This window comes from Microcaecilia unicolor, chromosome 7, assembly GCF_901765095.1.
Source record: "Microcaecilia unicolor chromosome 7, aMicUni1.1, whole genome shotgun sequence".
Lineage (NCBI taxonomy): Eukaryota > Metazoa > Chordata > Amphibia > Gymnophiona > Siphonopidae > Microcaecilia > Microcaecilia unicolor.
This window is the reverse complement of record NC_044037.1, coordinates 43,687,336-43,712,613: the sequence shown is the minus strand read 5'-3', so window position 1 is coordinate 43,712,613 and position 25,278 is coordinate 43,687,336. Positions and strand designations below refer to the sequence as shown.

Here is a 25,278-nt window from a genome sequence, read left to right as displayed (position 1 = left end):
TGCTTCTGAGGGAGTGCTGGGGTTGGCTTCATGGCTTCCCTCAAGGTCTCAGCTCTGCTTGTGGAACGGTGGGGCCTACTGTGAGGTTTCCTTAGTGCCCCAGGCCACTGCCCGACTGCTGCCTATCTCCTCCCTTTAGTGTGAGTGTGTGCTGCAGCCTGTAATTTAAAGGGCCAGCCACGTGAAACCAGCCTGGGGGCCCGGCAATGATATCATCAGCCAGGGCCTATTTAGTAAATCTCTGGACTCCCCCAGTACTGCCTTCGCAACAGGTCATCTGGCTTGTTTGCCCTGCCCTCAGCCCTGCATTGCTTGCATTTTGCCTTGCCTAGCCTAGCCCTGTCCAGCTTTGTGTTTACTTTGTTTTGTTCTTCTGCGTTCCTGTCTCCTGTTCTTGCCTCAGCGTTCCTGTCTTCTGCCTTTTCCAGGTCCTGGTCTGCCAGGCCTGTCCCCAAGGTCTCTTTTCAGAGCCACCTCCAGGTCCTGGTCTACCAAGCCTACTCCCAAGGGCTCTTCTCAGAGCTATCCTCAGGCCTGACGTCTGTTGAACCTGTCTCCCTGGGTTACTCTCCGTCATCCCTGTTGTCCAGCTCACCCCGGGGTATCTCGCTTACCATCTGTCAAAGCCACTGGATCCCTACTTTGGGCTTCGGTACTATCTGACTGTGGTCCAAGAGCTCACTAACCCAGAACCATGACAGTGACCAATGCATGACCAACCTTGATCAGATTTGATTAGTAAAGAAAAGGCCTCAGTTGTTTAATCAGTTTCAGAACAAGTCTTAGCAACATTATTAATCTGTGTGCCAAAACTGAGAGATTTATCACAATAGAAACCTAAGCTCTTAATTTCCTCTGTAAGAGGCAGTGAAACTCCTTGGATTTTTTATAACAAACTGTAGTGGTTTATTAGACATTGAAAGCTACACAGCTGTGGACTTACTAGCATTCAACACTAGATCATGAGCATGTAACCACTTGTACAAAAGCTATCCAATTTACCATTCACATCTGCTAAAGCATTCACCTGATTTTTCTCCCATTAAAAAAAATTAACTGTATATTAACTGCGAAAAAATGGAACTTGATTCTCTAACTATCCATAAACCTGGCTATTGGTGCCAAGTACAAGTTAAATAATAATGGAGAAAACAATCACCTCTGTGGAACACTCTGTGACAAAACTGAGAAGAAACTGTGGTATTCCATTGAACAGATTGTATACGATTAGTTAAATATGAAACCAGGTAAGCACAGTAGAGCCTAACCCTATATTCTGTAAAACTTTTAACAATACTGAATGAGATACTGTGCCAAATACAATGGTTAAATACAATTGCACTCACAATGCATTAAACCTTTGATCAGCTTTTACCAAAATGCTATGTGGGTGCCGGCACTGAATATCGGACAATATTCACATAAACTGTCAGGTCGCAGTCTGACCCCGCAACCCCCCATTCCATTCCCCGGTTATGATTTTCCCTCCTAGCTCCATGATCCGATCCCTTCCTTTCTGATCCCCTTTCTTTTTCTCTCAATCCCCTCACTTGAGACAGCTCAATGATAAACCCTGTTATCTGGGACTCAGATAAATGCCAGTGACCTGTGCATGCCCAGATATGCTCATGTATTCAATGCCAGTGCTCAGACATGACCCAGCATTGAATATCCAGGTCTAACTTAGCCAGTGACAGTCAGTGTTAAAAAAATTTTTTTTTTAAAAAGCAGCTCATCGCCATCAGTTGATTATTGATCGTTAAGTATTTAATAAAGATGGCAAGATATGAACACTTGAGCCAGGCATACTGTTTGTAGAGATAATAGTTAAAAACCAGTTTTGAACCCTGCTCTCAAATCCTATATTGCTTTTGCCTTTAGTTAGCCTTTAAATGGGTGTGACACCTACTGATGTGTATGGAAAGGCATTGTATAAAACACAAAGTTTCCTTAGTTCTTGTACTTAAATTTCTCTTGACTTGCTAGCAAGTCTTTTAAAATGGATTGCAAATGAAGGACATAATGAAATGTTTATATAATCCATTTCATTGTAGACTAAGATTGAGTCAGAACGATTAATAGCATCGGTGGGCAAGAAAGCTCCCCAGGAGACAGGAATAAAGGTGAAAAATAATTCCAGTGGGCTGTCCCTGGCCCACAATAGAGATTTTAAGCAGTTGCTCCAGGAGATTACAGGTGAAACACCACGCCGATTGACTGAGATGAATGTTAAGGAATTTGCTGGTTTTCAAATAGGACTCTTAAATAAGGTAAGCAGATACTGCAGTTGTGCACATGAGTGGGAAAGCGCGGGGTACAAATGTAATAAAAATAAAATATAATGCTTTGGGTTTTTAAGCTCATGTCTGACAATTCAGTGCCATTTTTTTCTGCTTATAGTTTTATCCTCTTTAGTTTGGCTGGAATAAGCAAATTGATTTAGTGACGTAACAACTAATATAAGCTTGAAACATGTAGATATATAATGGGGCTTAATTTAGAAGCACTGTTAAGGTTTTAGGCATTCACAAACTGGCCTTTAAAAACATTTATATTGCATAAATATATAAGTGCTGATTTTACAAAGCTGGAATATATACTTCTAATACTCTAAAACATGCATATGGTAAGGAGGCATAGTCTGGGCTTGTTTTGGACAGGACTAGGGCAGGCCTAAAAAGTAAAGGTGTATTTCTTAAGGGGAATACAATGTCCATTTCATTTTATATTTTAAAAAAGGCTCAGTCAGCAGATCCTGTTTTAAAATACTAGCATAACTTGAGATGTTCCAACCTGGACAGCTGTAATAAAAGGATTTTAGAGATTGCTTTTCAACTCTATCTGCCTTGACTAACAAGTGCACTTGGGGCCTGTATTGTTGATTAGAAGTAAGTTGGAATGCAGAAGATAAGACACAGCTCTGATTAATTTGGTATGTGAAGAGAAGGATAGCGCTTGTTTTCGAAGTTCAGACTGGCCACCTGGACTTGGAAACATGTGACCACATTCCCACAGTATGGCTTGTTTACCTATTGTCAAGCATTCTGTAATTTTCCTTGGCTCTGAAAATAAGCTTTAGCTTAATAAAAAGGGGGGCTTGTTGCGGCAGAGCTTCGAGGCTCATCTGTGGGTGGACGCATTGTGCAGAAAAGACTTGTTCCTGGTCATAAGGAGAGTTCGGGCTTTCGCTGCAATGGTCTCCCGGCTGATGAGATAAGGGCCTGAAATTCCTGACCAGTGATGTTGTATGTATAATATGTATATATCTGTGTTATAGCTTTCTTTTAGTTAGATGATTTAATCATTGTATATATATCTTAATCATGGTAGATTTTAGCACCTCTAATAAAGGTCTCATTTACCTAATACGAATCCAAAAGAATCCGAATCCACAGTAATTATTGAGTAGTCTGTGTCAGTGAGACAGGCTGTAAATCCATAGCAATACAGCAGCTCAATGCCAATTCTGATTCTAAAATCCACTTCAGAAGCATTTGGCCTTACAATAATTTTTCAAAGCTGTTTAAAAGTAGCTACAGTAAAAATAGCAGAGACCAACCAGGGTGTGTGTTTGTTTTTTGTTTGTTTTTTTAAATTTCAGCAAACCCTCTGCACCCTGCAGCCCTTGAAGGTTTGCATATTCCAGTTCTGTAGAGGCAGACTCAGGCACCTGAGCCTTGTGTAAACAGAATTGAGGGGAGGGGGGGGAGGAGCTTCCTTAAAGCACAGTCTGTTTTTTCAGTGCCTGTTATAGATTAGTCAATCATTAACACATTTTGGTTAAGATCATTAATCATGTATTGTATGTGGTTTGGGGTGGGGGGGGGGGTCCTCACTGTATTGAACAGTGGAACTAATAGATATTTTAATGATGTGCTTCATTTAAATTAGGATCTGAAACCACAGGCCTATAGGAATGCTTATGATATTCCACGTCAAAATCTTTTAGATCAGTTAACTAGAATGAGATCCAATTTGCTGAAAACACACAAACTTATCCTTGGACAGGATGAAGGTAAATGAACAACTCTTTCTCTTTTCTAGACTGTGATCTAATTTTGTTATGGTGGTAACTTGTTAAATATTTTCTTAGAGAGAGCAAAGCTTCCAAAAAAAGTAAGAAAATCTGATCAAACTAAATATAAAGCTGCAAAATGTGGTGCAGCAATGTGCAAGCCTTCCAGAGGATTTGTAGACGGGTCATGCCTGCCAGGAAACATTTCCATGGTGTGGTTTTTTTCTGCTGCTGAGAAGAAATGGCAGAATAGCAGATAGGGAAACCAAGGACAAACAAGGGGAGAGAAAGGAGTATTTTGAAGTAACCTGGGATGACACACACATTACTACCTGAATGATGAATACCTTTAGGGGAGTTCCCTTATGCCCTGTTACAGAAGAAATAACTTTTCCATTATGTATCTTCCCACTATTCCAGGACAAGTGGGATAATCATGTCCATCGACCAGCACTTGGAGATAGAGAATGCAGAGCTGAGCTGAAGCCTATATACCCAGACCTCTAGCTCAGCCCTTCAGTATTTTCTACCTCTAGCACGTGGATAGACACGAATTTGTCTCGTGTCCTGAGGCCTTGCCCCTGGGTCTGGCTGGTGGTTCCTGTAGGCCGGTGTGTGGGTGTCACACCTGGTGGTCCCGGGTCTCTGTCACTCTGCTACCCTGGTGGAGTGGTACTTTGCCTGCTCGTCCTCTGCTGACTTCCAGGGAGCCTGTTTAACAGCGCAAAAAAAACAAACAAACCCCGATAGAGGCTAAAAAGAAAACACATGAACTCCAGTGCATAGCTGACAGCCACAGGGCTCTCTCTTGCAGGGGTTGGGGCATGGTGTGCTCTCAGCCCTGTGTGTGTAGGGCGGTGAGTGCTGCTGTCTGGTGGGGCCAGGGTCAGGAGCGCTCTGGGCAGTCCGACGGGTAAGTCTTCCTCCTCTTTGGGCCACGTGGCATTGGATGCTTGCACTAGAGCTGTGAAGCAGTGTGAGGGTAGCGGCTGGTGGGCCCAGGGCCAGCGTTAGGGTGGGGACAGACAGGGCAGCTTCCATGGGCCCCACAGCTCCAGGGGACCCCGCAGTACAGGCATCTCTTCCCCTTCTCCCCATTACAGTCCGTCTCCTCCTCCCTTCCCCTCACCTTCCCGATCTTCTTTAAAAATGTATATTCCTTCTCAGAGGGATACTGGCACAGCAGCCATTCTCACAAGCTGCTTTCTGCTGCCTCAAGCAGCTTTCCCCCTCTGCCACGATCTGCCCCCTCTGATGCAATTTCCTGTTTCTGCCTGGATGGATTGCGGCAGAGAGGGAAAGCTTCGGCAGCTTGTGAGGATGGCTGCTGTGCCGAGGCTCCTCTGAGAAGGGAAATAAATTTTTAAAGAAGACCACACAGTGAGGGGAAGGGAAGGAGATGGACCATGGTGGGGAGCAGGGTAAGAAATGCCTAGACCCCCTCCTTAATTTCTGCCCTGGGCCCCACCATGCCTAAAACCAGCCCTGGGTGGGCCTACAGCACAGGTTTGTGCTTCGAGCCGGTGAACCACAATGTCAGTACCTGCGGAGGGGGTGAAGTGCTGCTTGAGGTGGTGCCTGGCACGCTGCTTCGGGGCACTGCACAGTGTGCAGGCTGGAATCCACTCGTCCTGCAGAAGCAGCGGCGGGAGAGTCAGCTGTAGTGGAGGCGGCACTGCGGGGGGCCCCTGCATCAGCTGACGGATCTCCGTAATGCATACCGCATGATTCGGGAGATGTAGGAATGGCAGCCATTTTGGTGGGAACAGCGTCTGCCATTGCGGATGAGCACAAGTTGCGGCCTACAGTTAGCAGTTCCAGTGGAAGGCCTCCGGGAGCAGACCAGACTTGGGGAATACTTTTTTCCCCAAAGTTCGTTTTATTTCTCCATCAGGCCTACCTCCTGAAGCAGGGAACTGGGCAGGATTCGGTGGGACTGGATGTGCCGGGGCTTCTGGAGACTGGGTGGACTGCTAGTCTTGGGGGTCTCTAGATTCGGAGGTGGCCTCAGTTTTTGGTGGGTTCTTCCCTGTGAGAGCCATTGGAGGGTGAACTCCCACTGTGGGAGGGGGACGACCCACGGGTCCTCCGTCTGTGGAGACCAATGAAAAACCAAAAACCAGCACGATATTCATAAGGTTGGTTATGTCCATGGGTTGCTCCCTAAGGACATCTGAGGTCTTCTTTTCTCCTTAAAAATTATGTTTTAACTTTGAAACACACGTGATTGATAGGTGTGCATATTGAGTTTGGTATTGTTTTACTTTAATATAACACCGTTTTTGATACTGCATTAGCATTTGAATGAATTGAGTACCCTAATTTCTGAGTTCTTGGCGGCTCTGTCAGTTAAGGAGCTGGCGATGACCCTGGCTGGTGGGCAGTTGTCGGCGGTAATGTGCGGCTTTCATACCCCTTCCAACGCCTTCCCGATGCACCCTGACATTCAGGATCTTATCTCAATCAAATGGAATGTTCCCAACATGAGCCTTCGAGTAGGGAGGGCCATGGCCCATTTGGACCCACTGGTGGCGGAGGAGAAGGATAAGCTCTGCCTTCCGAAGGTGGATTCCTTGGTTACGGCAGTAACCAAGAAGACGACCCTGCCAGTGGAAGGGGATTCTGCCCCGAAGGACCTCCTGGATAGGAAGCTCGAGCACGCTTTGAAGCAGGCCTTTGAGGTCGCAGTGCTGGATCTCCAGGCCTTATTGTGCAGCTCCTTTGTAGCTAGGGCCTGTCTGCAATGGCACCAGCGGGCTGGCGCAGACAGGTCAGGTCAGTTCACCCAGCTGGAAGCGGGGTTGGCTTATTTAGCAAACGGAGTCTGAAATGCTGCAAGCATTTGCGAAAGACATGTTCATGACGGTGGCTGTCCGTCATCTTGGTCGGCAGACACAGCTTCAAAGGCGCATCTGGTTAAGTTGCCTTTTTGAGGCAAATGGCTGTTTGGTGAGGATCTCAGCAATTTGGTGAAGGAGCTCTGTGAAGTGAAAATGCAGAGGTTGCTGGAGGACAATCCTGAACCGAGAGCATGTGTTCCAGGCTCAGCACCCCAGAAGTTTCAGGACAGCCAGAAGTACAGGCCTGGAAGGTCGCAGTTTGGCCAGAGGGCACGTTCATCACATCATCCGTCCTTTAAAGGTGACAAGAAATCTGGCAGGCAGGCAGGCAGGGTGCTCTTTGGTCTTCGTTCAGAAGAATCCGCATTAGCATTCCATGGGACTATTGTACATGCGAATATGCAATTATGAAAAAATTCTCAGTTTTCATTATAAGCTTACTTTTCATTATAAGCTTACCGCCCGTAACTATACACATCATAGCATATCCTTCCAATATAATATTTCATTCATATGCTTTGTACGTCTAGTCCCTATTCTATTCATTATTTATATGTATTTTATTGCACGCATTGTTCTTGCAATATTTAGCACTTTATGAGAGCATTGTAAATGCGAACACATTTTTTGATGTTTAGCAAATGATGTTATTCCCATATTTTATCTTCTGATTTTGTTTTTTATCATGTTATTGTTTTACTGTGGTTTTTTATCATATATGTTTGTTTTTACTTAATTTTTCTTTATTTGCATATGTATGTTTTTATAGACTCCTGATGCAGGCCTGACGGCCGAAACACAATAGTTGTGTCGAGTCTTTTCATCAATAAACAAGCTTTTTAAGATTCTTGTCTCCAGGATTTGAATTTCCATGGTCAAACATCCCACTCTCACTTACGCTCTTTGGTCTTCGCCAGACAGGCACAATGATGCCAGGCTGGCTGTCTCTCCTGTTCCAATTGAGGACGCCTCATGGCATTTCGGGGAGAGTTGGCCTAGTTTACTTCTAATCGGTGGGTCCTTGACATCCTCCAAGATAGGTTCAAGTTGGACTTCTCCCGCCCATAGGTTCAAGTTGGAGTTCTCCCGCCCGGTCACTCCTCTCTTCTTACTATCCCCTTTTCGAGGGCGGTAAAGGCAGCTCAGGTTTAAGGCACCCTTGATAGATTGTTGGCTCTGCCGGCCATTGTACACATGCCCTCTGCCGAGCTACGTCAGGGGCAGTATTCCATCTACTTCGTGGTACCCAAAAAAGGAGGGCTTGGTGCATCCGGTGTTGAACCTCACAGGGGTAAAAAACTGGTTCTTATATTAAAGCAAACAAGAAATAGCACCATAAAAACAACAGTCTAAAAACACATGTCTTGGTAACATACCATCTAAAAAGAATGGGGGGAAGGAGGCAGAGAAGCTTACCCAGCTGGTGTAAACAGCACACGTCACCTAGTCTGGTCCAGAACAGGGTTGTAGCCAGACCTGATATTTTCGGTGGACCCAGAGCTAATATAGGTGGGCACTATATATATAAGTATAAGTAGTGTTTCTTGGGATGCTGCAAAATAACATTTTAGAATGCACTTGATCATGAATTTCAAAGTAGTCTGCCCAACAGCTGCCCTGCATCAACATAACCACATACATACCTAATGGGAAAAAAACAATATTTTTATATAGTTATATTATCTCGTATTTTAAACGACCAGACATAAGTCTACTATAATAGCAAACACCTGAACATATGAAAAGACCTCCACCATCCATCCTGTAGCTAGGCATTAGCCCTACCCAAACCCCCACCCCTCCCTGTAGCCTAGAGTCAGCCCTGTCCTAAGCCCTACCCGTCCCCCCATAGTTTGGCATCTCCCGTGTCCTTCCTAATCTCACCCCCCCACCCCACCTTAAACAACACCAGCGTTAAATATAAAACCTTTTGTTTTTTTTAATGTCCTGTGCACTGCAGAGCCCACCTCCACCCAGAAACCCACCTACATTAAATACAAAACTTTTTTTAAATCCTTGGATCTGGGTATTGCAGAGAGTCTCTACAGTACCTAGGCCCAGGTTAAAATAATTACAAAAATGTTTTGTATTTAATGTTGGTGGGTTTCTAGGTGGGGATGGACTCTGCAGTGCTCAGGTTAAATTAAAAAAAAAAAAAAAAGGTTGTTTCCATATCATCAAGCTGATCAATCCATAGACTGGTGGGTTGTGTCCATCTACCAGCAGGTGGAGATAGAGAGCAAACTTTTGCCTCCCTATATGTGGTCATGTGCTGCCGGAAACTCCTCAGTATGTTCTCTATCTCAGCAGGTGGTGGTCACACACAGCAGCAGCTCTGGCTAGGCCTCCAAGCCTAATTCTTAGGTTTTGTTGAGTGCCTGGGGTTGAGGGCTCTTTTGAGCAAGTGCAAACCTGGTGGTGCCAGGTCCCTCCTTTTCTCCCCCCTCCCGCTGGCTCCGTAAAAAAAAAAAAAAAAAAATTTTGAACATCCTTAAAGGCGTTTATTTTGACGTTTATTTAAACGTTTATTGCAGCTACTCACTGGGACACCAGGTCGTTACAGCTCGGAGCGGCAAGCAGGTAATTTTTACCTTTTTATAGCGGGCAGGGGGTTCCCCGATTCTTCTCCTCGTGGCATATGGCGTCGGAGGGCGAGGGCGCAAAGAGTCGCTCCCCGGATCGCTTGAGCGCTTCTAGAGGGGATGCGGGGGTCTTAAAGCCTGATTCGCCCTTGTTGGGTGACAGTTTCGTGACCGATGAATGTCCCGGTCCTTCCTCCGGCGTGGCGGTTTTTCCCGCCATAAACGCCCATCCCCCGCTCCTCGCCTCCGCCATCTTGGCCGGCCACGCGGCTCGGACGGCTTCTTCTTGGGCCGCCCTTGAGGTTGGAGACATTAATGCCATGAACGCCCTTAATTTGGGCGACGGCACAAAAGCGGCTAAAGTTAAGCGCCGTTCTTCCCGCGCGGCTCCTTCGCGGAGTGTCGCGCCGGACGCCATTTTGGATGCGCAGCATGTCTCTCCCCCGCTCTTGCGAGCGCCGGTTGAGGGTGCGTCTAGGGCTGTAGCCCAGGCTGCGGAAGTGCACAGTCTGGGGGGTTTCTCCCCCGAGTTTGTTTTGCTGCTGCATCAGGCCTTCCTTATGCAAAACGCTGCCCCTGCTCCCTCGTCTGGTAAAGAGGTTGAGGTTCCCAGAGGTAAACGCCCTCGGGTTGATTCCCAGGCCTTGGAGGACTTTGTCTCCTCCGATGTAGATGAGGGCAGCGTATCTGAGTTCTCCCAACGGTCCTTTGCGGATTCCTTGGAGGAGACGGATCCCCGCTCGGATGGAGCGGATGACCCCTCTGCAGCGCGGCTTTTTAGCTCAGAGGATTTGCCCAACCTGTTGATACAGGCCATGGACACTTTGAAGATTTCCTCTCCGGAGGACGTCTCTCCCTCAGCCCCTGTTGGCTCTGCCATTATGCTGGGGACGAAGCGCCCGCCTAGAACCTTCCACGTGCATGATGCCATGCACACCTTAATTTCGGCTCAATGGGATGTCCCTGAAGCGAGCCTTAAAGTGGCTAGGGCTATGTCCCGCCTCTATCCTTTGACTGAAAGTGAACGTGAGGCCTATCTGTGGCCTACCGTGGATTCTTTAATCACTGCGGTGACTAAGAAAACGGCGTTGCCGGTGGAAGGTGGCACGGCCCTAAAGGACGCCCAAGACAGAAGATTGGAGGCGGCCTTAAGGTCGTCCTTTGAGGCGGCTGCTTTAAGTTTGCAGGCCTCAGTTTGCGGCTCCTATGTGGCCAGGGCGTGCCTGACTATGGTGCAGCGGGCTTCCCCCTCGGATCATTCCTTGAGGGCTGATTGGCCGGCCCTGGAATCGGGCTTAGCCTATTTGGCAGACTTGCTGTATGATGTCTTGAGGACCTCAGCTAAAGGCATGGCTCAGACAATCTCTGCGCGGCGGTGGCTTTGGCTGAAACATTGGTCTGCTGACCACGCCTCTAAATCCCGCCTGGCTAGATTGCCTTTTAAAGGCAAGCTGCTCTTTGGGGTCGAGCTGGACAAAATCGTGACCGATCTCGGCACGTCTAAGGGCAAGAAGTTACCAGAGGTCAGGGCTCGGGCTAGTACTCGTCCCGGTACCTCCAGAGGACGGTTTCAGGAAGCCCGTCGGTACCGCCCGGGCAGGTCGGGTTCCTCTGCCCCCTCTTCCTTTAAGAGGAATTTCTCCCCCAAGCAGCATTCCTTTCGCAGAGACCGCCGTCCCGGAGGTGCTCCCTCCGGTCCTCCCCCAGGGTCTCGTACCCAATGACGGGGCCTTGGTCCACGCCCCAGTGCAGATTGGAGGACGGCTGTCCTCGTTTCTGGGCGAGTGGACCACAATAACTTCAGACGCTTGGGTGCTGGAAGTCATCAGAGACGGCTACAAGCTAGAGTTCTGCCGACCCTTAAGAGACGGGTTTGTACTCTCTCCCTGCAAGTCTCCGGTCAAAGCTGTGGCAGTGCAGCAGACTTTGGACAATCTGATCCGCCTGGGGGCGGTCGTTCCGGTGCCAGAAAGTCAGCTTGGCAAGGGGCGTTACTCCATTTACTTTGTGGTACCAAAGAAAGGAGGTTCTGTCCGGCCTATCCTCGACCTCAAAGGGGTCAATCGGGCCTTGAAAGTGCGGCACTTTCGCATGGAGACTCTCCGCTCTGTTATAGCGGCAGTGAAGGCAGGAGAGTACCTGGCATCCTTGGACATCAAGGAAGCGTACTTGCATATTCCCATCTGGCCTCCTCATCAACGCTTTCTGCGTTTTGCAGTCCTGGGCCGACACTTCCAGTTCAGAGCCCTCCCGTTCGGGTTGGCTACTGCTCCGCGGACCTTTTCCAAAGTAATGGTGGTCATCGCGGCCTTCCTGCGAAAGGAAGGAGTACAAGTCCATCCTTATCTGGACGACTGGTTGATCCGAGCCCCCTCTTATGCAGAGTGCGGCAAAGCTGTGGACCGGGTAGTTGCTCTTTTGAGCTCCCTGGGATGGATCATCAACTGGGAGAAAAGCCAGCTGCGCCCGACTCAGTCCCTGGAGTATCTGGGAGTTTGATTCGACACCCAAGTGGGCAGAGTGTTCCTGCCAGACAATCGGATTGTCAAGCTTCAGGCTCAGGTGGACCAGTTCCTAGTAGCCTCTCCTCTTCGGGCTTGGGACTATGTGCAGCTGTTGGGCTCTATGACGGCCACGATGGAAGTAGTGCCCTGGGCCAGGGCTCATATGAGACCACTACAACAATCTCTGCTGCAGCGCTGGACTCCGATGTCGGAGGATTATGCTGTGCGCCTTCCCTTGGACCCAGCAGTGCGCAAGGCGCTGAGCTGGTGGATGCAGACAGACAAGTTGTCTGCGGGAATGCCTCTGGTGACCCCGGAGTGGATTGTCGTCACGACGGACGCCTCTTTGTCGGGCTGGGGAGCCCACTGCTTGGGAAGGACAGCGCAGGGGCTCTGGTCTCCTGCAGAGGCAAAGTGGTCTATCAACCTCCTGGAACTCAGAGCCATTCGGTTGGCGCTTTTGGAGTTCATCCCGGTACTGGTGTTGAAGCCGGTACGGGTCCTGTCGGACAATGCCACGGCTGTGGCCTATGTCAACCGTCAGGGAGGTACCAAGAGCGCCCCTCTAGCCAAGGAGGCTATGAATCTATGCCAGTGGGCAGAAGCGAACCTGGAGCAGCTGTCAGCGGCCCACATTGCCGGAGTCATGAATGTCAAGGCGGACTTTCTCAGTCGCCATACCTTGGAGCCCGGAGAGTGGCAGCTATCTGCTCAGGCGTTCTTGGACATCACGAAGCGCTGGGGCCAGCCGAGCCTAGATCTGATGGCGTCATCGGCCAATTGCCAAGTGCCGCGCTTTTTCAGCAGAGGACGGGACCCTCGATCCCTGGGAGTAGATGCTCTTCTCCAACAGTGGCCGACTCAAGAGCTTCTCTATGTGTTCCCGCCCTGGCCCATGTTGGGCAGGGTGCTAGACCGGGTGGCAAAGCATCCCGGCAGGGTAATCCTGGTGGGTCCGGATTGGCCCAGACGTCCCTGGTATGCGGACTTGATCAGGCTCTCAGTCGACGATCCTCTGCGGCTGCCAGTGGAGCAGGGCCTGTTACATCAGGGTCCCGTGGTGATGGAGGATCCCTCCCCCTTTGGTCTTACGGCCTGGCTATTGAGCGGCAGCGTCTGAGAAAGAAGGGCTTCTCAGACAAGGTCATCGCCACTATGCTGAGAGCGAGGAAGCGCTCTACTTCTACTGCTTACGCCAGGGTTTGGCGTATATTTGCAGCGTGGTGTGAAGCAGGCTCACTTTCTCCCTTCACTGCTCCAATTTCTTCAGTGTTGGCGTTCCTGCAAGAAGGTCTGGAGAAAGGCCTGTCGCTCAGTTCCCTTAAAGTCCAGGTAGCGGCTCTGGCTTGCTTCAGGGGCCGCCTGAAGGGTGCTTCCCTGGCTTCGCAGCCAGATGTGGTGCGCTTTCTCAAAGGAGTTAATCACCTGTGCCCTCCTCTGCACTCAGTGGTGCCTGCGTGGAATCTCAACCTGGTGCTAAGAGCATTGCAGAAGCCGCCTTTTGAACCCTTGTCGAGGGCGTCTCTGAAAGACCTGACGTTGAAAGCAGTCTTTTTGGTGGCTATCACTTCAGCCAGCAGAGTTTCCGAGCTCCAGGCACTCTCATGTCGAGAGCCCTTTCTGCAGTTCACTGAGGCAGGAGTGACTATTCGCACAGTGCCTTCCTTCCTGCCCAAGATTGTTTCTCGCTTCCATGTGAATCAGCAGCTCTGTCTCCCTTCCTTTCGTAGGGAGGACTACCCAGAGGAGTACTCTGCTCTTAAATATCTGGATGTGAGACGAGTCATCATCAGATACTTGGAAGTGACCAATGAGTTCCGGAAATCGGATCATCTGTTTGTCCTGTTTGCAGGTCCTCGTAAGGGTCTGCAGGCTGCTAAGCCTACAGTGGCAAGATGGGTCAAGGAAGCCATTGCAGCGGCTTATGTGGCCGCGGGGAAGGTGCCGCCTATCCAGCTGAAGGCTCACTCCACTAGAGCTCAGGCGGCCTCGATGGCAGAGGCCGGGTCCGTCTCCTTGGAAGAGATATGCAAGGCGGCAACTTGGGCTTCGGCTCATACATTCTCCAAGCATTACCGCTTGACTGTGGCTGCACGGGCGGAGGCCCGGTTTGGAGCTTCAGTGTTGAGGTCAGGGATTTCAATGTCCCGCCCTGGGTGAGTACTGCTTCGGTACATCCCACCAGTCTATGGATTGATCAGCTTGATGATATGGAAGGTAAAATTATGTATCATACCTGATAATTTTCTTTCCATTAATCATAGCTGATCAATCCATAGCCCCTCCCAGATATCTGTACTGTTTTTATTCTGGTTGCATTTCAGGTTCAAGTTTAGTCTTCAGTTACTTCAGAAAGACTTCGTGTTCAAGTTTTTTCACTTGGATTCTTCAAGAGTTGAGACGAGTTTGTGTTACAGTGAGCTGCTGCATTCCTCTCCCCTCCGTTTTACGGGGCTGGATTGAGATTTAAATTCTGCCGGCACTCCCTCCCGCTTCGTGCGGCTGTAGGGCAGCTTTGTACCCCTCCCGCTTCGGCGGTGTTAGGGTCAGTCAGCTCCTCCCGCGGTTGCGGTTGCAGGATAAGCCAGATTCCCCCGCATCGGCGGGTATGGTGTCCCTCCCCCGCTCCGCGGGGATGAGCTGGACGGATTCCCCTCCCCCACTTGTGTGGGGATGAGCTGGGTTAATTCCCCTCCCCCGTTTCGGCGGTGGTGAGCTGGGCAGAGTGTCCCTTCGTGGGTGTAATTCTCTAAGTGCTGAGTCCTGCGGATGGAGCTTTGATATCGACATACTGAGGAGTTTCCGGCAGCACATGACCACATATAGGGAGGCAAAAGTTTGCTCTCTATCTCCACCTGCTGGTAGATGGACACAACCCACCAGTCTATGGATTGATCAGCTATGATTAATGGAAAGAAAATTATCAGGTATGATACATAATTTTACCATATTTTGTGTTGGTGAGACCATCCACCCAACATGAAATTTACAACCTTTAAATTTTATTTTAATCTGGGCATTGAGCCCATCCCTACCCAGAAACCCACCAGCAGTCCAGCATTACTGTCACGTCTGTGGCCGGGACCACCCTCAGCCTTACCTTCTTTCTGGGGGTCAGCAGCTCTGCTGGCTTCTGTCTGTGTTTGTGTTTGTCTTGTCTCTAGTCTCTGGGCTGATTGCTTCACTAGACCTCACCTGTGTGGGCTAGGCCTCTCTAGGGAGCCAGCATCTAAGATGGCTGCCACCGGCTCTGTGCCAGCTTCCAAGATGGCTCCTGCTTGTCTTTCCTGTGGGCTCACTTCCTATGTGTATCAAGCCTCTCTTTGGGGTCTGTGTACTTCCTGCTGCTGCCCTTCTGCTGGTGACTCATCAGTGAGAGCCTTCATAAGGAAGTGTGGTGCTTGCAGTCAGGGCCTTTGCATAAGTGTTATGCTCTTAGGCCAGGTCAGGTTAGTAAGTGTCTGCTGCACTACTGCTTAGCCTCTCTCTGGGTTCCAGCCCAGCTTCTTTCTGTGTCTCTGTTGTCCTTCCGTGGGAGGTCTTCCCTGCCACTGTCTGTCTGTGGACTGCGGTCCTTCCTGGCTTACCCTGAGTTTGGGGTGAAGCCTCTGTTCCTGGCTTACCCTGTGTTTGGGGTGAAGCCTGTTCCTGGCTTACCCTGTGTTGGGGTGAAGCCTCTGTTCCTGGCTTACCCTGGGTTGGGGTGAAGCCTTTGTCCTGGTTTACTCTGTCTGTTCTCCTGTCTGCCCCAAAGACCCTTGGCCTGTTATTCCTGGTTACTCTGTTTGCTCTGCTGCCAGCCCAAGACCCCTGGCCTGTTCTTCCTGGTTTGCTCTCTTTACCCTAAGTCCTGCCTTGCCTAGCCTGTGTGCCTACCCTGCTTGTATATCCTGAGTGTATATCCTGAATCCTGTATCTGTCTAGCTAGTGTGTATTTCCTGGGTGGTTATTCCTGTATCCTGTCTCCACCTAGCTAGAGGGTTTACCCTGTGGGTATTCCCGGATCCCCGTTCTGCCTAGTGTGTATGCTGCCCTAGTCCTTGCTCCTGCTAGGCTTCTGTACACCTTGTGTTCCTTGGTCTGTCTTCTGGGTCTTGCTAGTGGCTGTGCAGCAGCACACGGTCTGTGTTTAGTTCCTAGTCTGGTCTCCCTCGTGTATCCCAGACCCAGGGTGGGTCCTCTGGATCTTCAGTTCCTGCCTTATCCTGCAAGTCCTGCCGGCCACCTGCACTTCGGAGCTCAACTCCGGAGGAACGATGGCTAAGTGCAGGTGAAGCTGTTCCTGTTTCGTCTGTTCTAGTTGCCTGCCTTGTACTACTCCAGTCCAGAGTTCCAGTAATGCTCTTCGGGGTATCCAGTTCCAAGATGGTCTTGCCTGCCGCTGCCGCTCCTCGGCAGTGGCCCAAGGGTCTCACGAACTCCAGTCCTGCCTCGAGGACCTGACAGGATGCCAAGGCCCTCGAGAACGCAACAATTACACATAATTAAAATTTAAACATTTGTTTTTACCTGAGCTTGAGTGTTGTTAAGTTTCTGAAAAGACTGCAGTTTTGCGCACTATGCAGTCAGTGTGCACGTGGCAGACTGCGCTGGATCCTGCACCTGGCCTTGTTTGTGGCAGTGGGGGCATGCTGAAGCCTGGCTGGGGCTTAATTGAGGTCCCAACTTCTCCAGCTGAGAGTGCACTCTTCCAGCTGTTGGATCCAACTGTTCTATCATTCATTGCAACTCGTACCGAGTGTCAGGTGGAAGAAGTAAGTTGAAGCATCGGGAACATAGGCTGCCCATCCAAAAACACTGTCTGCTTCAGCACTCTCATCTAAGCGGTTGAGAAGGTATGTATTGATGACCATGCTGCTGCTTTATAAATGTTCTCCAAATATGTGAAGCACAACTGTGCTGTGTTTTTCACTGTAGCCAGTGTGCTGTCACAGTTACAAGGAGGTTAACTTATGCTACTGTTAATAACTCTACAGCTTCTCTCACCGTCGCCTGCTGCCCTGCCTTCCCGTGCATCCCTCCCTCAAAGGCGCACACATGGCTTGGCCGGGCCCGATCTCCTCCAACTGTGCCTGTGTACCACTGCCAGCACTGAGCTCCTCCTAGGACCTGACCCGAATCCGATGTTCCTGACGCTTCAACTTACCTCTTCCACCTGACACCCAGGAGGAGCTCAGTACTGGCAGTGTAACATAAGCACAGTTGGAAGAGACTGGGCCCGACCAAGCTGCATGCACGCCAGGGTGGGGAGGGACAGGGGGGCAGAGCAGCAGGCATCGGTAAGAGCAACTACAGAGTGCACACAAAGCACTATGACAGCAGTTGCATTAGCAGCCGCGATGCGGTGTCGGCGATGAGCTGGTAAACTACCCTCTTGGAGAAGGTCCTCCCGGCTTCCGTTGATTAACTCCATTACCCGGACCCAAGCACTGCAGGAAAACAAATTAGGCAGGTTACAGGTAGGAATAAAGAGCTGCAAACAGGCTACTGCTCCAGGCTTGTGCGGCTGAACTAAAAGGCTGTGCAGCCTAACCAGCGCCTAGAAGATTGGCGCCAATTGGTGGATCAGACAAACTGGATGGGCCTGAGCTGAGATTGAGTGGACCTGGGCCCATCCGTAGCTACGCCCCTGGTCCAGAAAGTAAAACAATATAGGCACTAATAAAAAAAGGAGAATGTCCCCATGTTTGAAAACACATAACTGCTCAAAGATAGAATGCAAAGTCTCTGAAAAGGTCTCACTTTTGGATGGAAGCTCTGCAAATCTGTCATCACCTCCATTTGGGCAGGGGGGAGTTTCTTACCACACTCTGTCTCAAGGAGGCATATCTATACATTCCCATCTGGCCCTTGCACCAACAGAACCTGCATTTTTCGGTGTTAGGTTGTCACTTTCAGTTCCAGGCCATGCTGTTCGGCTTGGCCATGGTGCCACAAACCTTTTCCAAGGTGCTAGTCATGGTGGCATCATTTCTGTGTCAGCAGGCAGTGTGGGTGCACCTGTATCTGGATGATTGTTCCCTACTGCCACACTGTCCTGAATGGACAACGCTCTGATCAGCTAAAGTTGTCTCCCTTCTTCAGTTGTTGGGTTGGGTGATCAATTTCAACAAAAGTCGGCTGGTCCTGTCATTGGTTGGAGTTCCTGGGAGTGCTGCTTGATACGCAGCAGGAGCGAGTGTTTCTGACAGACGTCAAGGAACAGAAGTTGGTATGCCAGATTCAGTCCTTGCTCCAGTGTGGTAGGCCACGTGCCTGGGACTGTGTTGAAATGATAGGATCCTTTGCAGCAGCCATGAAGGTGGTGCACTGGGTGCGAGCACTGATGCGCCCGTTACAACAGTCCTTGCTCAATCGGTGGTCTCCAGTATCCCAGGATTACACAGTTCGGCTTCCTTGGATAACAGTGGCCAGAAGGAGTATGGCCTGGTGGTTGACACAGCAGAATCTGTTGGGGGGTCCCATTTCTAATCTCCTATTGGAAGGTGGTGACTACAGATGTCAGCCTTTCAGGCTGGGGGCACATTTTAGCTCTCAGTTGGCGCAGGGAACCTGGTGCTCTGAGCAAGCCAGGTGGTGGATTAATCCTTTGGAACTCCAAACAGTACTCAAGGCTCTTCTCCAGTTTGCCCCTCTTTTGATGGGGGCACCAGTGCGAGTGTTCTCGGACATTCCACGGTGGTGGCATACATATACAAGGGGGCACTCGCAGCAAGCAACTGGTTTTGGAGGGCCAGTTGGTTGATTGATGGCCTGGGCAGAGAAGCATCTCTGTCAGCGTCGCATATTGCAGGGTCGCTGAATGTGGAGGCTGACTTTCTCAGCTGCCACTCCCTCGATCCAGGGGAGTGGAAATTGTCCACCGAGGTGTTTCTCCTGCTTCCGCAGCAGTGGGGGATGCCTGTTTTGGACGATGGCTATGAGGATGAATTCCAAGGCCCCGCAGTTTTTCAGCCATCAGCGGGAGACGGGCTCTCTGGGCCTGGATGCTGTGCTTCAGGTTTGGCCAGTGGGCTTGCTGTATGCCTTTCCCTCTTGGCCGATGATAAGCAGACTTTTAAAGCAGGTGGCAGAACACTGAGGCCGCATGGTTTTGTTGGCTCCGGACTGGCCGTGCAGGCTATGGTACGCCAGCCTCGTTCAACTGCTCAATGGGGAACCATTGTGGTTTTGGCAGGAGCGCCCTCTTCAGAGGCCAGTGCTCATGGAGGATCCTGCCTCCTTTGTTCTTACAGCTTGGCCACTGAAAGAGCTCAGCTGAGGAAGAAGGGCTACTTGGATGCCATCATTGGTATGTTGCTTCAGCCTTGGAAGCAGTTGACATGTGCGGCGTATTCACAAGTCTGGCACAAATTTGAGAGTTGGTGTGTGGAGCAGGGTGTGGACCCTTTCTCAGAATCAGTCAGTCAGAGTTTGGTGTTCCTTCAGGTGGGAGTCCGCAAGGGTTTGGCCTTGAGATCTTTGAGGGTTCAGGTGGTGGCGCTGGCCTGTTTTCAGGGCCGATTACAGATTTTGTGTTTGGCAGCACATCCAGATGTGGTATGCTTTCTGAAAGGGTTTGGTTAGCTGCATCCTCCCTTTCGGGCTACCTGCCCGGACTGGAATCTTAACCTCGTTCTTCGGCCGTTACAGAACCCACTGTTTGAATTGCTCTGTAAGGCTTTGGTAAAAGATCTCACCTTGAAAATGGTGTTCCTGGTGGGGATTGTGTTGGCATGGCAGGTGCTGGAACTACAGACTTATCGTGGCGAGAACCGCTTCTGCATTTTACGGAAGCGAGCGTTTAAATCAAAACGGTGCCTTGTTCTTACTGAAGGTGGTGTCTGCTTTCCACATTAATCAGTCAGTGGGGCTTCCCTTCTTCCGAAAGGAGGACGAGGGCACGCAGTTTGCTACCTTGCTACTTTTGGATGTTCATAGGGTGCTCATGCGGTATCTGGAGGTCATGAATGACTTCAGGAGATGGACAGGTTGTTTGTTCTGTTCGGCAAGCAGAGATTGGGGTTTTAGTGTCTAAGGCCTCGATAGCACATTGGCTGTGGGTGATGGTGGAAACGGCATATTTGCTGGCAGGCAAGCAGCCTCTGCCAGTGTTGCAGGCTCATTCGACGTGCCGGACGGTGGCCTCATGGGCCGAGGCCTCATTTGTCACACCGGACATCTGCAGAGCAGTGACGTGGGCTACGTTGCATACCTTCACAAGATACTATCGAGTGGATATGGCAGCGCAGAGGGGATGCTGCCTTCGGTGCTGCAGTTCTGTGAGCGGCAGGTCTGGAGTCCCACCCGGGTTGGGGATTGCTTTGGGACATCCCACTCATCCTGGATTAGTGGGAAGATATGTAATGGAAAGAGAAATTGGGTCTTACCTGATCATTTTCTTTCCATTAGTTTTTCACATTATTCCAGGAGCCCTCCCCTGTTTCTGCCAGGTGGCCGCACCACATTTCAGGTTTATCGTGAGGATTGCAGATGGACAGCTTGGTCTGTCGTGGTGACTTCAAGTCTGTGCTAATGGTCAGAGTGGTGCTTTCAGCCTTTTTTCTTATGTTTTTGGTCAGGGGTCTGGTCCGCCTGTAGTGATTTCATATGAAGTTTTGGTTGTTTAATTGGCTCCGTGGTTGGGGGTTCTTCTGCTTGTGTAGTAAATACCGAAGGGCTGAGCCAGAGGTCTGGGTATATAGGCTTCAGCTCAGCTCTGCATTCTCTATCTCCACCTGCTGGTCGATGGACATTACTATCCCATTTGTACTGGAATAATGTGAAGAACTAATGGAAAGAAAATTATCAGGTAAGACCTAATTTCTCCATTTCAAAAATGTTTTTTTAACCTGAGCTAACCTTGTAACTTAACAGCAGTGTGCAGATGACCACATAATTCCTAAGCGCAGCTTTGACCTCTTGGGTGGGCTAATGATGCTGTAGAAGTAATGAGAGTCCTAGCCATTGCTCAGTTGTGACAACTAGCTGGATGGAACTAGGGTGTAAGTGAACCAGGTTCCAGAGGGAGTCTTGGCCTCTGGTCTAAAGCCAAGGACCATCACTGCAATGTCTGGGCTAGGGAAGGTGTCAAAATTGGAAAAACACTCTAGGTAGTCATGAATGAAGGCTTATGGCACTGTTGCCCAATAGAAGCTGGCTCTAATTTAGGTGGCAGGCCAGAGAGGCAGGATAAAACTACTACATAAAAATGCAATTAAAAATGTTAACATTAGCTTTATTGGAAGACACTATAAATCCCTTAAAGGTTATCATGTATATGCATTTTAACTTAGAAAATATATGATTACCTACTATAGTCTAAAACTTTAAAAAGATGTATATTATAACTTGGTGTGACATATTTATTTATTGTAAAGTATACGAATAATACAATTTGCTACATTAGAATGAGGCTTTATGCCTCTAAAGCTTCTAAGAGAAGACAATGAAAGACAGCATGTCATGGAATGTATCAGGGAGGATACCGTTCTCTTTTACCCTTCACAGTTAAGAAAGCTCATGTATTTGAATACCCTTTAAATAAATACAGAACACTAGCAATTTACAGATGGAAAATTAAACTTTACTCCTGAAGGCACCTGCACAGTACATTTTCAGCTGCTGAAGTCCCTTTGCTTCCTGCACTTCAGTGCTAATGCAGCTTGCATTTATGCTTAGCACCAATCAGGTAATATGGTTGTTATGTTGGTCCACTTACATATGTAGAAATACATACAGGTTGTAGGTGGCATCCTTTGTTTTATTTTATTTTAACTATTATGAAAACATTTTAGTAAACAAATACAAGTCATTCTCTTGAAACTGAAAACACATGCACATGGCATAACCAAACTTGTAAACCCGCCCTTTCCCAGAGATCATATATCAGCTGTATCTCTCCCACCCCCACCTTTCAACCCTTCTAGGTGGAGAAATTGTCCTCACATCTCTCTATATAAAAGGCACCACCAACAGTTCTATGAAGCCTCCAGCCGGAAGTGTGAAGGGGGAGAGATATCCGGTTTCCCCATGAGTGTCTGCCCCACCTTCTCTGTAACACAAACAGTCAGTGAAGGAAAACACAGCAAAGCACAAATTCAAATCGCTCTCTCTGTAACAGTGAAGGACTCAGAGGGGGAAGGGGAGAGAGTGCAGAGGGCAGGGACACACACACTCCCACATGCACACAGAAGAAAACCTTGCTAGCCCGTTTCATTTGCATCAGAAACGGGGCTTTTTTACTAGTATCTTGATATTGAGTCCACTTATAGGTTTGCAGTGTAGTCAAGCACTAAAGTTCACAAAAAATACCAAGTCTTTCTTTGACCTGTGTCAAATTCTGGTACTTCAGATGTCCCAAACTTCGGAAACCATACAATGGATAGTATGAATAGCATTCTGTAATGTTCTAGAATAATGGGTGAAATTGTCTTTCAAACAGAATCTGCTGGAGGGCACTTTAGCATTATTTTACTGTTCCTTCTTTCTCCTTTCCTATCCTAATGGAATTCTTTTTTTTTTTTTTTTTCTTGTTTGATTTCTTCTTTTCCCTTTTCTATGTAATTACATATGTAAACCGCTCAGATAATTTCTGATGGGCGGTATATCAAATAATAAAGAAGCTTGAACTTGAAACTATACAGCCTCTGTGACATAGAGTGGATTGCTAGTCGAGCATCTATTCGCATTCATTATTCTAGGACATTATAGAGTGCTATTCATGCTAACTATTATATGCTTTCAGAAGTTTGAGACTCCTGTTGCAAGCAATAGTGCCAAAATATGGCCTGCATCGAGTCCTCACAACTTTGAGACTGTCTGATCTAATCCCATTAAGGGCTTCTATACCAACCAGGTCTTCTTTCCTATTCGTTTGTCAGCCATACTGTATTCATTTGCCTTTGCATGTTGTGGGGTTCTGCTCTTCTCCTCTGTGTGTTTCAACTGAACTAACCATACATGTTTGACTAGCTTTTGAGAGCAATGCCTCCTTCATCACGAAATTCCAAATTGTGTCCTTCAAGGATTTACAATATTAAAATGCCTATTTAATGTGCCTCTTCCGAATAAATGTCAAAATCCTACTGAAATCTGTCCTGTTACAGATTGTCTCCACAGTGTCCCTGTTGCACAGATGGGTAATTATCAAGAATACCTGAAGATGATGCCTTCTCCCCTTCGAGAGATTGACCCAGACCAGCCCAAAAGACTTCATACTTTTGGTAATCCTTTCAAACAGGACAAGAAGGTAGGAAGAATTCTCTTCCATTGTATTGATTCCATAAAAGATTATGCAGCTGGGCACTAGCACATAAACTTTCTAAGGTTTTGTTGGTGCCAAAAGTTGCTGGGGGAAAGAATGAGTAGAGAGACAGATTTTGCAGTTAATAACATATTTTAACTTTGTTTAGCTTCTAGTGGAATTGAATTATTGCATGCTTACTGGATAGTGGCCCGAACATCGCCATTATCTGGTCAAGTGGTGTACTATCCAAGACTGGGATTTTAAAAATGCTGTTAACTGCAATCAAAATTATTAGTTGAGCAATTTAATCACAATTAAAGGTTTTGATTGAACATCACCTAATATAGATAGATATAGGTGAGCTGACTACAATTTATATCTAACAAAGCTGTGTTTGTTAGTTTTGTAGTGGGATGCACAAGTTAAATCCTTGAGGGCTACAAATAGACCCAGGTTTCATCATATCCCTTACAAATATGTATGCAAATCTGTCTGTTAAGTATCTAATAATATCTAGTTACAAAACATATCAATTCACATACCAAGTAACTGTTATGTTTACTTTTTTCACAAAACCTTTATTAAATCTTCATTAAAAGTATCACTCACAAAATGTATCTCACTCAGTATTAATCATGCACTCTTCACATACACACTACTCATACAATCACATAGTAATAATCCTTTATTTTCCCCCTTTCACAAGAATATAATAACACATACTTTTAATGTCTTCATTACAATACAATATAATTTAGCTGCAAAATAAAGCCATATATAAGTGCATCACATTACTCAGTGTAGATGTTATATATCTTAGAATCCTGCTCTCCTAAATTACGGTTTATGTTCAACTGTATCAAAAATGTTGTTATTTTAATACTGTGGCTTCTGAGGGCAATTCATATGCAGTATGTAGATATCCTCTCAAAAACTTCCCTTGTACAAAATTATCAGTGCCAAGATTTCTCTTGTGTGTTCCCTTCTTGACACTGTATGAAAAGCCCTTCCGACTCAATCTTCGGCATCATATTTCTAATTTCCATGCTAGACCCGACACAGTCGCTGCGTTTCACTATATGTGTCATCAGGGGTTCAACTACAATGCACAGATTAACGTTGTGAAAGGACACAAACTTAAATACTAAATCCTACCTACCTCCTTTAAGTTTTACATATACCTCTTATAAATAAAAGCTCTTTTTAGCTGCACATCCAGAGTGGACCTTCATTCGGTACAGGGAACAATGGCACCCAAATGCCGGTGCATGCACAATACTAACCACTTTCTCTTTTAACTCTGATCGAGTACATCACGTGCTGTATCCCGAGCCATTCCACCTGTTTATTTAATCCAGAAGGAGACACTGTTCTCCACTCAAAAATCATTCTCTGTTTCTTATTAAACATTTTTTGTAAAATGTTACCTCCCTTAGAAATATCAAATTGAACCAAAACAACAAATTTCAAATTGGCTAAAATATGTTGAGCCCTAACTCAGTGTTCTACCAATGGAGCTTTCATTTTCTGCAGTTTAATGGGTATCTATAACAGTTACTTGGTATGTGAATTACAAATATGCACAAGATAAATATATATGCATACTATATATCTATTATATGGAAATCTATTTCATGCATATTCATGTGGGATATGCTGAAAACAGGCCTGTTTTTTCAGCCCTCATGCACTAAACTTATGTACCTTAACTTTACACAAATGGTTTTGAGGTTTAAGGAACATTAAAAACTTAAGCCAATTTATGATGGTAATTTTCCATTTAAAAAGATTGATATATACTAATGTCTTTTTATTCCTGTTTTAAGGGTATGATGATAGATGAAGCTGATGAATTTGTAGCTGGACCTCAAAACAAAGTTAAGCGGCCTGGCGAACCCAACATACCAACGTCTCTTAAGAGAAGACGAAGCATGTCACCACTGTTAAGGAGGCCGCAGTCTCCACCTATAATAACCAATCATGTTGCAGGGAAAGGATCACCACTGGCATCAGCATCTCCAGCTCACTCTAACCTTATTAAACCAATCCCAGTACCCAAAGGTATGCATGGGGTAATGGGTAAACTAGTGTGCATGTCCAGACAGATACT

The 25,278-nt window shown here is 47.6% G+C and overlaps 1 protein-coding gene across 3 annotated transcripts in view; it reads left to right on the top strand.

Moving 5' to 3' along the window:
• LOC115474359 (integrator complex subunit 6-like) overlaps positions 1–25,278 on the top strand; it is a 170,139-nt gene that overhangs the window by 129,935 nt on the left and 14,926 nt on the right. For all 3 annotated transcript variants that reach the window (XR_003942838.1, XR_003942839.1, XM_030209804.1), the window contains 4 exons: positions 2,055–2,270; positions 3,892–4,015; positions 23,029–23,171; positions 24,995–25,229. Coding sequence is in view for 1 of the 3 variants with exons in the window: in XM_030209804.1 (XP_030065664.1) it covers positions 2,055–2,270; positions 3,892–4,015; positions 23,029–23,171; positions 24,995–25,229 (718 nt within the window). In the remaining 2 variants the exon portion in view is untranslated. The remainder of the gene's footprint in view (positions 1–2,054; positions 2,271–3,891; positions 4,016–23,028; positions 23,172–24,994; positions 25,230–25,278) is intronic.